This window comes from Siniperca chuatsi, linkage group LG13, assembly GCF_020085105.1.
Source record: "Siniperca chuatsi isolate FFG_IHB_CAS linkage group LG13, ASM2008510v1, whole genome shotgun sequence".
NCBI classification, from domain to species: Eukaryota; Metazoa; Chordata; class Actinopteri; order Centrarchiformes; family Sinipercidae; genus Siniperca; species Siniperca chuatsi.
The window spans coordinates 3157384-3171290 of record NC_058054.1 but is presented as its reverse complement, the minus strand read 5'-3'; the positions used below and the strand labels follow the sequence as shown (position 1 = coordinate 3171290).

At 43.4% G+C, this 13907-nt stretch overlaps 1 protein-coding gene across 2 annotated transcripts in view; it reads right to left on the bottom strand.

The window, feature by feature from the left end:
* The window catches only part of adcy8 (adenylate cyclase 8 (brain)), a 100576-nt gene extending 87888 nt beyond the window's left edge, over nucleotides 1-12688 (bottom strand). The window contains exon 1 of one of the 2 annotated variants that reach the window (XM_044219928.1): nucleotides 9903-12688. In XM_044219928.1, coding sequence (XP_044075863.1) covers nucleotides 9903-10811 — 909 coding nt within the window. In that variant the 5' untranslated portion in view covers nucleotides 10812-12688. The remainder of the gene's footprint in view (nucleotides 1-9902) is intronic. The other variant, XM_044219929.1, reaches the window with a different exon arrangement.
* Nucleotides 12689-13907: the final 1219 nt, after the last annotated feature.

Genomic DNA, 13907 nt, shown 5'->3' with positions numbered 1-13907 from the left:
GTCTTACTGCTTAATCCATATTATCCTTTCTCATTTAATATCTTAGGCACCGACGTAAAACTGAGAGACAGTGTGGACTCTCAAACTGTAAAACTGTACAGTTATTTGAGTACAAGTTCTTTCATTATTTTTTCTACTTGTGGATTAAATGGATACAAATTTTTCGAACTGCAATCACACATTATTACCATCAATTCTCAAATAAAAGCCAGTATTCAAATAATGTCTCGGCCAGTGCAAACAAACAAAGGCAAGTCTCTAATAATGGCAGAGTAAAACAACAAGCGTGCACAGCCATGCTCGCAGAGTCTGTACTTAGGTGCTTTGAGCTAAATGCTAACATACTCACAGTAACAATGCTAACATGCTTTTGTTTAGCAGCTATAATGTTTACCATGTTCACCAAAATATTTTAGTATGTTAGCATGCTAACATTTGTTAATTAGCACTAAACACAAAGCACAGCTGAGGCTGATGGAAATGTCATTTTTGCAGATATTTTGACCTGATGATGGCGCTAAATAAAAAGTCAGAGGAAGTTATGACTATTTATCCTGACGGGGACATGAATGTCTCTACCAAAGTTCATGGCAATTCTTCTAATAGTTGTCAAGACATTTAACACAAAGCCACTAAGTTGTGCAAGAGGAAAAGTCAGGTAATTAGGATACATCATCTGGGAACCATGAATGTCTGTACCACATTTTCTATCAATCCAGATGTTGAGATATTTCACTGGATTAGTGAAAACTTTCAGCTGCAAGAGGATCACTAAATTCCCTTAGTTTCCTTCTCTGGGAACCATGAATGCCTCTACAAAATGTCATGTCAGTCCACCCTGTAGCTACTGAGATATTTCAGTCTGGATTGAAGAGGTGACTGACTGACAGACATCGCCATCCCAAGAGCCCTGCCCTATAAAGGCGGTCATGATAAAGTTAGAGTAATGTACATTTCCACAGTACTAATTCCATCAGTACAACAAGAGTCATGTCATACTCACCACTCTGCTGCTCAAAGTTTCTCTTTTTAACAGATATACTGTTTTTGGAGGAAGCCTTTATAATAACTGACTTTGCAGTCAAGCAGTCACCTTCAGAAGCATCTCTATAAAAAAAATCCTGTTTGGATGGATAAGTTGTAATAACGCTTGAAGATTTCTAAATGGATGAAAAGTGTTTATTTCCTGCCCTGATTTTGGTATTCATTCATGACAGAAGAATGAGAATGAAGGACAGTAAAAGCTTTAACGTCTGTAGCAATTTTTAGAAATGCCTGGGAGGTCAAAGCACAAAAATATCACTGGAAAACTCTGTCATTAAAAGCTCAAAAAGTATCTGCTGATGGCCCTAATCCTTCATTAAATATTAAGAGTGACTGAGTGCAGTGTCTGGTAACAGCGAGATTGTCTGAGATCAATCGCATGAAACCGGCAAGATAAAGGAGTAGGAGGAGGGTGAATGAGAGGTCAGGGAGGAGGAAGGAGAGGAGAGGAGATAAAGGATGGAGTCACTGATTCGTCCCTCTGCATCTCCCTGTCCCTTCTTCCTCCTCCCTCAGAAATTATTTTTCATCGAGCTGAGTCAGTGTAACTGCTCACAAACATCTTCATCTTCAGATAAAGCTCTAGAAAAGCTATGAAATGGAGGTTAAGGTGAGATTGTTTGTTAGTTCCTTTCAAAACAACCTATATGTCTGCATTTTGAACTGCCGTATATATTGTTAAAGTCTGGTTAGCTATAACTGCTTGATTAAGGTAAGAGAAACGTAGTCATGGTTAAAGAAATGAAAGAAATGAAGCCACATGTGACTTTGTACGAGGCGGCATGTGAGCGGTCTCTGCTATTACAGTCACACGCCTTGTTGCTTGACCACATGAGGTAGCACAGGTCTTTTTAAGTGTTTGAACAAATGATTAATTCTGCATTCTGCAACATTTTTCTGGTGTGGACAGTCTCAACCGATCAGATAAACTGGATAGAGAGCAGAGCCGAGGCTGCTTCTGCTACAGTGAAAACCTTCCCATGAGCCACCACTGGCACCAGATGAATAAGCACCTCAATCATCGAGTGTAGATGAAACCTGTGATTTATTTACACATGCAGACGCAGCTGTGAGAATAATCACAGAAACGCAAATTTGACTATTCTTGTTTGCTGTGCATGAATGTGGTGCATTGTTTTTAGTAGAAATTCTAGAAAATGGTTCATTTAAATCAGCAAACAGGATCGTGATCAGCCAGTGGCACTGTTTTAAAAAAAAACTCAAAGAATCAGTCACAGAAAATGTGATCAGTTCTTTCTAACATAAACGCCTGAAAGCCCATAGACGAGGCAGACGTCTTTGAAAAGAAAATGGGTTTGATTTTGATTGGCTGGCAGCAATGGAAAACAGCAGTCTTTTTAATGATTAAAAAAACGCTAAAGACAAGGGATTGATAATGCATGCATGTAGTCTCCTTATGAAATCCACACTTGGCCTTTTTTTCTTTTTTTTCTCCTCTATCTCCTCGGTGCAGCCGGCGTTTCGGGTAAGCTGAGTTTGACCTTGGAAGAGGAAACTGCGGAGAGCTTGAACGGCTAATCAGCGGGTGTGAAGCTACTGCTGTGTGTCTGTGTGTGTGTATGTGAACGCGAGCGTGAACAGGGGGAAGAAGATGCAGTGCTATTGACGGTTTAATAATGCTCTTTACACAAGAACACTCCCCTAACACCAAAACACACACATTAACATACACACACACTATCCAACAGCACAGAACAACCTAATCTGTTATTTACTGGCGCCTCGTTTCATTTAACAGCAAGTATAAAAGCTAAATGACTTCTGCACAAAGGCAGCCATCAATACAGCAGCGAAGGGAGAAGCAGAATCAGGTCTATCTGGAGTTTTTTCAGGAGGAGAAAAAGGCAAACAGCGGGTCAATATGAGCTTATTGTTTAGAGAATGAGAAGATGGGACGTGATCGTATTGGTGTGAAGGTTTTGAAGGAAATGCAGCAGCCAATACTGAAGCCTTCGACGGGCCGGAGACAAAGGATGTGGGGCCAGCAGGGGCATCGAGATCCTCTGAAGAGACAGAGCCGGATCGATGGAGGCTGTTCTGAGTCTGACGGGAAGAGTCAGGCTCAGAGATGGAGGGAGAAGGGAGAAGTGGACAACTCTCAACAGTATTTACAGTTTCTGCTGTGAGAGTGGGAAAATATCCATCTTTGGGGAAATTATACTTTTTTAAATTCAAACCAAACTGCCTTCACTTTCACAATGTAGTCAATTAACTTACAGACGAATCCGTTGGCTGGTTTATGTGTCGCGCTTCACATACATTACAGTGCCCCCGCAGTGATGGAGGCTGGTCTGCTTCCTACTTCAAATATATAAATCAAAAAATAGCTTTCATTCATATGACGTCTGTGCAAATGTACGAATAAAAAGTGATTGGTTAATGTAATCTTTTGGACAGTTTACACATTAGTACAGAGCATTTGATTCAATGCACCAGATTGCATCGTATCAACTCGACAGGATGGCCTACGATCAAGTTTAATTATTTGTAATAAAGTTAGAATAATGATTGTTGACTGTACCTCTATGAAAAATACCACATACCACCTGTTAAAGTGGCCTCAGACATCTAGTATCGGTCTGTCTCTACACAAAATGCGAAGAGTCTCTTGTAGTGGTGACATTATTCACTTTCAAATTAAGACTTCTCCTTCATAAATAAGTCTTTGAGCTGCTCTGTGGCAGGAATATTTTTAGTTCCTGTTTAACTTTCAGTTTAACTTTGTGGTTCTGAGACGTTTGATAAATCCCGAGCTTTCCTTTCTAATTAAACTGACAGTCAATGTCCTCTCCTCCTTATCTCGCCCCTCTGTAGTTAATATGTATATTGTATGTTCACCACATCCTTAAGCAAACACAATTAATGAAAGCAGATTAGCACCGCTTGAGTTGAGGATGTTTAATTTCACAGCGAGCCCAGTCTTCCTAACCCCAGGAGTGCAGCATGAGCCATCCTAATCCTCCTTCCGCCACTGCGTCCGTCCAGCTGCATGCACCGACCGCAACGCAGCCTGCATGTCATCGCAGCCGAATTGAGACAGAACATGTAAGGCGCTGATCTCAGAGCATTCTCAGGTCGACTAATATCAACACACAATGCTAAAATAATCCCTCCCGCCCACAGAGTTTCCAGCGAGCTAATACTTCTAATAATGACACAAGCTAAGATTTATCACAGCATGGATGGATGCTAATTCATGGACTCATGCCTGAACTTCTCCACTCCTACATGTCAATCATTTATAGAAAATCTTACTTTAATTATCATAACATAAAGGCAGGGATCCATCAGTGTCAACAAACAGAATTCCTATAAATGGAAATGTTATCCAAAGACATTTCAACAAATAATGTGTATTTTGACAGGATGATAAGTTGACAAAAAAATCTTTTAAAGACTTAATTATTTGCTTTTCAGCTGTTTAATGATCACAGTTTGTTCACGTTAATCGTGGATTTGGTTGAAAAGTGAAAGTTTTTTAGTCTAGATTACAGAAAAATACTGTTTCAATAGTACTTTGACTTTGACTTTAATAGGTAGTTACCTGCTTCACTTTGAAATTAGAGCTGCAACTGACAATAATTTTCATTATCGATTAATCTGTTGATTATTTTCTTGATTAATCGATTAATCATTTGGTTTATAAAATCTCAGAAAATGGTGAAAAATGTCTAGCACAGGCTCCCAGAGTCCAAGGTGACGTCTTCAAAAGTCCGAAACCTAAAGCTATTCAGCTTACAATGACATAAAACAGAAAAGGCACAGAATATCCCCACTGTAAGCATTTTTTCTCAAGACATGATTCAAAACACGTTATTGATTATCAAAATTGTTGTTGTTTCAAAATTAATTGATTAACTGACTAATCATTGCAGCTCTAATTTAAATTTTGCCATTGAAATTCTTTTGAAACAACAGTTATATGTAACCTAGACATCTAAAAACATTCCCTTTTCAACCAAGTTCAGCCCACGATTGTAATTTTGATTCTCGGGAATAGTAGTTTCACAAAATAAGTTTTCAACTGCATCTCACGGTCTTCAGCAGCGAACTGAGTTGTCTCAGCACTAACAGAGACGACCTAAGCATGAACTTCAGTCACGTGATAACAGGTGGTTGTATATGAGCTGAGGTTACATACTGAACTAACTCAATCTGCTGCAGGTAGAAGCTCTGGAAAAAGCAAGTAAGTGGACCTTGAGTTAAGATTATTTTGTCAAACTGAGCCCAGTTTTAACCTCGATGTGTCTCATGTAGGTTCTTACACTGTTTCACTGTTATACTCCAAAACAAATGCAGAGACAAGCAGCAAATGCACAGGTGATTCTGTTGAAACTATAAGGGTGTCTTCATAGGTGGACGTGTTCACACGTGTTTGTCTTCACACTAACCCTCACAATGTGGAAAGTATAATTTGGGCTATAGATCTATAAGTACACTGTAATGTTTCAAGCATTTTAGGAGGTACTCTGTGAATAATATCAAAACTATACTTTTTAATCCTCCTCCTTCCCCTGCCTTATCTACTACAGGTCATGTTTTCCTACAATTCCCAGGATGCTTTTCAACTACCCTATTCATGTCTTGCAACCCAAGGTCGCTTTATGAATGTATCTTATTCAGCCGTGTTATTTGTGTATGCCAGTCCCGTAGCCAGGACGCTTCCTGCACGAGCATTAGATTTTCTTTTTTATTTATTTATTTTTTAGCACCGGTTCTGTATTTCACTATAGCACCCGGGAGCGCCCGTGATTTTAAAATCATTCCCAGTGTATCAAAACACGGAAAATAAAGTCCTGAGCTTTGTATTGTAGACATTTTAAGTTGTCATCAATAACACTGAAATGTTTTTTAGCGGATTTCCACCCGGTTTCCACTTGCAGGCTAAATCTAAAAAGCTAAACTAAGCGTCCCCGTCTCTATAATCGTACGGATGCCGCAAGATTGTGTTGAGAGAGAGATCCTGACCCACAGTGCAACATTTTTGTTTTTGTTCTTATAACATTGCTGTGTGGGTTTAAGTGTGGCACATTGCTCTTTTATTCTGAAAGCCTAGCGTTATCCAGTGAAGGATCTGTTTTGTTGTCAGACTATGAGTTGTTGTAAAATTGATTTGGAGTTACTTTATCTTCTTTTAGAATCCATTGCATCTCTCATTCAATATTTTGATTGTTTGAGCCAGACATTTTCTCATTTCAGTCATGGTGGCCATCGCTGCTCACTGTTTATTCCAAACAAACCAGAGACGAATCCAACAGAGAGTGAGTGCTTAGAGCAGCAAATGGAAAAGCTTTTATGGACTGAAAACAGGCTGAATCACAGTGTGTTGAATCTATCAGAAATCAGAGGTTTTATTGATCTGCAAAAATCATAAAACAATGCAATCATCCACTGCAAAAGAAAGTGTCAGAGTGACACAGCTGAACCACACAAGGGGAAGCTGGGAAATCCCCCCTGAGCTACACAACAAGAGACACACAGTGCAGCGTAGTCGGCTGCATCACGTCGACAGTCTATCAATACAGCCGCGCAGAGGGTCAGCTGAGATGTAGAAGTAAAGCATGATGGGATTCAGCGTGACACCGGTAGGACAAGGCTCTGTTCAAAGGCTCTGTTCATCCAGCCCTCAGATCAGACAGCATGAGTCGCACTGAGCACGCTCAGCAGCTGCAGCACATGAGGTTTCCTCAGTGTTTTTGGAGTTTCCTGCATGTCTGGACGTGCATGACTCTGAGCTGCGTCAACAAGCACCCTGAAAATAAGTCATGACTCAAAAATTCAACCTTGCATGCCTGGTTTGTATAAGATTACAGAGTGAGATTTGGGGGTTTGTCTGTTTATAACTCAATGAAATACAATGTGCAGCTGCTACCATCTCTAAATATGCATAATGCACATACAAGACTCAACAGTCTCAGAACAATCAAAATAAAGCTAAAATCTAAAATAATAATAGCCTCTCGCCACTGGAACTAAATCTGCCGAATCTGTGTGGGGTTGCCTTCTTTGTAGGGCTGCAATCAACAACTATTTGTATCAGTGATTAATCTCATTATTATTTCTCTCAATCGTTTGGTCTATAAAATGTCCGAAAATTGTGAAAAAAGACAATTACAAGGTACCACAGTCCAAGATAATGTCTTCAAATGTCTTGTTTTGTCCAACCTACAGTCCAAAACCCAGATTTTCAACTTACAATAATATAAAACAGAAAAAAGCAGCAGATCCTTAGAATTGAAAATCTGGAACCAGAGAATGTTTCATTTTCGCTTGAAAAATGACTTTAACGATTAATTGACTGCCAAAGTTGTTGCCAAGTAATATTCTGTGGATCAACTAATCGATTAGTTGAAAATCGTTCCAGCTCTACTTTTCAGAAAAGAATTAAATATGAAATGAAAAAGCAAAGAGCTAATGGCCTTAGTATAACCTAAAGGCCACAAATTAACAACCTGGATATGAAAATGTTTAACATTAGCTCTGTAAGATTAGAAATATAAAAAGTAGTCTCTTTTTGTTAGGGGGTTGTTCTTGATCAACTCCTCACTGAAAATATCGAGGAAACCTGCAGCTCAATAATTTGTCACTCTGTTTATATTCCAACTATATTCAAAAAGGCTCCATTAAAACTAACCGGGACAAATGATTCAAAGTTTCAAAGTTCAAAATAAATAAGCTTTTGACCGATGAATAATTATGTGCACACTGGTGGTTTTATAATCACTTCAAAACACTTTTGGTCATGACAGCAAACAAGATGGAGACACTTCTTAACGGGGAGTAAAACCGTTTTAACAGCATAAACTATAATCTGTCAAGTGTGCACCTACGTGGTCCAATCAAAAAGCATTTTTATTGCAGAGTGGTCACCTACAGTAGGGGTTCCCATGTGGCTCATTAGTACACTGCTGCTTAAGAGATACACAGTAAGAGAATTATGAGGAAGAAGGCTTATTTCACAACTTAAGTTTCCTCGCGACAAATAACAAAAACCTTTTAGGATGAATATAGTTGAGTAAAATGAACCCTATTAAATCCCCTAAAGTTTAATATGCTCTAGTTCTGCCTCCATAAATCAGCCAGATAAATGGTAGACGGTATGGTACTGTTTTAAATGCATTTCACAAGCTGTACTGTCTGAAATTCCAGAAACTGACTGATGGGTAAACAGGAAAGGAGCTCTTGAAATAGCTCAGTTTCAGTATTATTTCCCTCCTTAAGAGAAAGTTCAATGATGCTCGTGGATTAAGGCTGCGTGCTTCACTCTCTTCGCCCACCTACAGAACGGACAGAAATGTGTAGACTATCAAATACTAAGGAGCAACAAAACTCTTTCACAATAAAGTTTCTCCTATTTTAATAGAGATATATGCGTTTACACTCCAGTTAGCATGTAATAGGAGAGTGAAATGATTGGATTTTATATCAAACAACTACTGTATGAGGTTAAAGTGCTGTCTCTCATCTATGAGTAAGTTTACATCCACATCAGATGAACAGTTGAGGGGACGTTTTGCCTTCAGTCTGGCCTTCAGCTGTGACACACATGATCAGTGGGATTGAGGTCATGAGACTAACATAACTAAAAATACTCCGCTGTCCGCCAATAAAAAACTCCTTGGATGTCTGTAAGTTTAGGACAATTGCCTTGGGGGACTATTTATAAAACTAGTCGTAAACTGAGTGGAAGTACAGAGCTCATATACTGCATTGTATACTCTATACTTACATTGACTTCAATATTTAAAAAAGCTGGGGATGCATGCAGGTTATGTCAAATTTTCCGACATTTTCTGACAGCAGCTGACATTTAAAACAACTCTAGTAAAAGAAAGAAACAAAGAACAAAAGAAAGAAACAAAGAAACAAAGCTGATTTATGATTATCATATTCACCAGCAGGGGGTGCTGAACCTATTTGGAGTTTGGAGCTGCAGTGCATTTCAGGACCTCTGTGTATGTGCTGTGTGTGTGTGTGTGTGTGTGTGTGTGTGTGTGTGTGTGTGTGTGTGTGTGTGTTGGACAGCTCCTGGTGCTGAAACCTCAGCAGTCAGACCAGGCTGGTGTCACACACACACACATGCTGCCTTATTTCATTATTAAAAGTGAAACCTTTCACAAAAATAAATTCAAGACCTGACAAATCAGGAAATCAGAGACACGGAGCAACAAACAGCCCAGGTAAACCTACAAATTAACACCTGTTCATGCACAATAACAATAAGGAAGGAGGAGAGTGGAGGTGGAGAAGGCTAAGGGAGGAAGAAAGGGAGACAGAGAAAGAGCAGGATGGAAGAGCGGAGGAGAGTAAGACAAGAAATGAGAGGAAGATGGAGAAAGTGGACAAGAGGAGGAGAGGAGAGGAGGATTAGGGGGAGGTGGAGGGAGATGGAGGAGGAAGAAGAGGAGGTCAATAAAGGAGGAGAAGAGGGGGAGAGTCGATGAAGATGTAGATAGAGAAGAAGAGGAGAGGAGAGAAAATGAAGAGGCAAGGAGAGGAGGCAAAAGGAGTAACAAATTGGAGATAGAAGAGGAGGAGGAGGAGGAGGAGGATGAAGAAAAGAAGGTGGAGGAAGATGGGAAAGAGGAGGAGAGGAGGATTAGGGAGAAGTGGTAGAAGAAGGAGGAAGAAGAGGATGCCAACAAAGGAGAAGAAGAGGAGGGGGAGAGGGGAGAGGAGAGGAAGATGGAGATGGAGAATGAGGAAAAAACGGAGAGGAGGATTAGGAAAAGATGCATGGATGGATGGTGCAAGAAAGGTAGGCTAAAGGGAGGAGGAGGAGGAGGATGGGAGGAAGAGACGGAGAGAAGGGGAAGAGAGGACAGGTGAGAGCTTACCTGGTTGGTAGAGAGCTGTGCATTCTGGGAGATGAGCAGCTGGACCAGGATGTGGAGCCCCGAGGTGAACAGGCCGGCCAGGATGGCCCAGGTGAGCGGCAGCGGCAGCATGCTGTAGGTGGCGAACAGGGTGAAGAGCACGTATCCCACCCCGTCACCCAGCAGCCCGTAGCCCAGCCCGGCCGCCAGGATCTGCGTGGCCATGGCCACCCAGGTGACCACGCCGCTGTACTGCAAGTAGCTGTGCGACGTGGTGTCCTTCCGCACCACCACTAAGGCACAAATTACGACTTCGATGCCCGTGAAGAAGCCCAGGAGCGTCCCTTTAATCGGGTCCATCGGTGAGGAGGCCAGGGTGAGGTGCAGCACCAGCAGGGTGAGCTTGGTCACCACGTCCAGGATGTTCATCACCACCACCGACTTGCGCCTCTGGCCCAGAAAGTAGCGCTGGTACAGCCGCTCCAGGTCGCGGGACTTGAAGGCGTTCCGCAGCGTGGGGAAGATGACGCCCCGGTACGTGTAGCCCCAGTTCAGGAAGAAGTCGGAGTTGCTCGGCGCACAGTCAATCTGCAGGAAGCCCAGGTCGCTGCTGGCGCGCTCCGGGAACACCTTGGTCCCGCCGTTGTTGTGCCGGTCTCCCACCGACGTCCGCCCCGCCGACTGCTTCCGCGCGCCCTGGCTCGGGTCGTAGGGCTCGTCCGGCCCGATGGCCTTCACCCCTCCTCCGCCCCCCCCGCCCTGCTCGTGGATGAAGCGCTGCTCGGTGATGTGCCGCACCGCGTTCTGCCACAGCAGCCGTTTGGGTCGCGCGCTGCCACTGCTGTTGCTGTTGTTGCTGCTGCTCGGGGTCTTGTTGATGGTGTACAGCTCCTCGCTCGCGCTGGAGCACCGGACCTCGGACAGTTCCATCACGGCTGCCGCTTGTTGCTGCTGTTGTTCTTGTTTTCTTCTCCTATCGGTTGTGTCGGTTGATATTATCCCTCTCTTCCCGGCTGTGAGTTAGCTCAGCGATTTTGGGGAGACGACGTCCTCTCGTGCGCATCGAACCGGGGGCGCGTGCTTCTCTCTTGGGTTGCGGCGAGCACGGCACTTGGTAAAGCGCGGATGGAGGTCATCGTCACGCGAACGATTCCACTGAAGAAACAGCACATAAATCCGACTCGAGTGGAAAAGCATCTCCCGGGTTAATCGCGTACCATCATCACCATCATCATCATGCTGAAGGCTAGATATCACCGGGCGGCGTGTCCAAGCAGCAGCTCGAGCCACCGTGCGCCGACCGTCCGCACCATCAGGGTGCCGCGGCGTCACGGAGAGCCGGGATCCGTAAAAACAAGGCGGAGGTTCGGGGTGCAAGAGGTGTCAGGCAGCAGCCTCCGCAGACGGCAGAATCACCGGTTCAGTGTGATGAACTGAATCCCCCAAAATGGCTCGTGCGTCGTTGGCACAGCTGGGTCCGTTTACTTTGCCATTCCTATTTGCGCGTGCCGCTGCAGAGCAAAAAAAGTACTAATTTTCACGTTAATTCCCGTTTTCTGTAACGTTCATAAAATATGCCACAGAAGACAAATCCGGTAAGGTCAACGGCCGACAGAAAACGCCAAAAGAAAAGACCAAAAAAATCCGTTAATAGAATCCGTTTCTTCAAACCGCAGTGGTCTGGAGCCGGAGACTGTTCTGATTTGTCAACATGTTGTTGCTCAAGAGGCTCAGTGTCGAGTGCGCGAGCTCCGCAAAGCTGATCAACCCTCCTTCTCGTGCCTCTCCATCTCCACGAGGGGTTCGCACTTGAATGCAACACCTGGCTGGGGAGCGGTGCCAGTAAGACACACAACAGTCCTCCGTCACAGTCCTACTCGGTTATCTCTGTGAGGAGACCGCGCAAGGGAAAGCGGCTCGTCTCCATGTGTCCAAAAAATAATGTCCTATACGTCCCCGTGCTGCGCGCGAGGATGAAAACGTAGCCTCCTTCCTCCTCCTCCTCCTCCAGTTCCTCCTCCTCCTCCAGTGAGCCGTCTCTCCGTGTGAGTCCTCCCGGTTTTCCCCCTTCTTCTTCTTCTTCTTCTTCTTCGTCTCCTTCTCCTCCTCCTCGGTGTTTAGAAGGGCGTGCAGCAGCCGCCGCGTGGAGTAGATGTGCAGGGAGCGCGAGGCTGGTCAGCGAGAGGAACGGCGGAGCGAGCGTGTCAGCTGGGCTCCGGTTTGACGTCACAGTCACCTCTGTATCTGTGTGTGTGTGTGTGTGTGTGTGTGTGTGTGTGTGTGTGTGTGTGCTCCCTCTCTTTCCTTGTCTTAACCGTCTTTCTCATCCCACGCTCTTCTCCTCCTTTATCCCTTCATCCTCCATTTCTACCCTCTTTCTTTCATCATCCCTCTGTCCCCAAATATTTCTCCAGATTCTTTGTCTTTTGTCTCGCCCTCATTCTCTGTTTCTGGTTCGGCCCTTTGTTGTGCTCACTTCAGTTCAATGAACCGTGAACTGACTGATGTTTGATCGAGCTGATAAAGCGCTCACCCTGGGTCCGTTTTTCCTGGTCTTATACTTCCAGTTAGGGGAAATCTTAATGCTTCTGAATAAAATGAAATTTTAGACAATATAATGTGCTTCCAACTTTTTTTTTTTTTTTTTGTTTGAACAAGACAATGCACCAACTCTATTGCCAGACATCAATGTCAATATTGGACAATTCTGAAAAACTAAACGTTTTCATTTCAAAATTTCGCCATTAGCCATCTCCAACCAAGCTGTCGTGGTGCTGCATTGTGGGTAATGTGGACAAGAAAGTAGAATGTGTGGAATAAAAAAGAGGACATGTCTGGTTCTGCTGCATTGATTTTTGGTACTTCCTTTTAAAAAAAAAACTGTCCATTGTGAGTCCACAGTGTTATTGAAGTGCAATGCTAAATCGGAGGAGTATCTTTTAAGGTTAGGGAAAGATTGTGGTTACGGCAAATGAACTCCGGTTAATGCTAAGGACAGATTGTGATTACAGGTAATAAAAAGCAAACGTTAATTGTATGTCTGTGACAGGAGGCAAACTCTGGTCTCCTGCGTGAAAGTCAGACGTGCTGCACGACCCTCCAACACGCTGGCCTCCACACCCTTATGGAGGCACTGCCCAGGATACCGAGCTGCGGGGCCCCCGTGCACAAAGCAGCCCCATACAGAAATGCTGTTCCCAGTTTGCTGTGGAAGAACTGGACTGGACTGGCCTGCACAGAGCCCTGCCCTCCACCCCATCCAACACCTTTGGGATGAACTGGAACGCCGACTGCGAGCCAGACCTTAACACCCAACATCAGTGTTGGACCTCAGTGATGCTCTGGTGTCTGAATGGGATCAAATCCCTGCAGCAGGTCCAACATCTGGTGGAAAGACTGAAACCAGAAGAGCGGAGGCTGTTAGAGCAGCACATTAATGAACATGGTTTTGGACTGACATGTTCAACAATCTCATATGGGTGAAATGCTTGGGTGTCCACATACTTTTGACCGTGTATTGTACTGTAGTGTGTGAATAAGTAACAATACAGACATTGGTAACAAGTGTGGATAAAGTCAGATATAGTCTGATTCAAAAAGACAGTATGAAGTCAACAAAAATAAAAACCCAACGATAAACAACAAGAATAGATGCTAAAGCTACATGTGATACATTTGGTATTAATGAACCTGAGATAGCCACAGAACAACTCATGTAAACAGACTGTCCTCATTACAAAAACAACAGCACTTAAAATAACGTACATTGACATTTTTCCGACAAGTGACCGCTTGTTGCCGTGTGACAAATGACTTTGATTTTAAATAATGAGGGTACCTACGAAAGCATATTCCATTGTTGCACTCACTGTAAGTCAAACTGGGAGATCATTTAGATAAACGACTGAAATAGTAACAGTAATTAACATGTGGAACACACACAAGCTCTTAGCTCTCATGTAGTAGCGGTGTAAAGTGTAAAGCTGTGTTTGACGGTGTGTCTGGGATGTGGTGTTTTACAGCGGG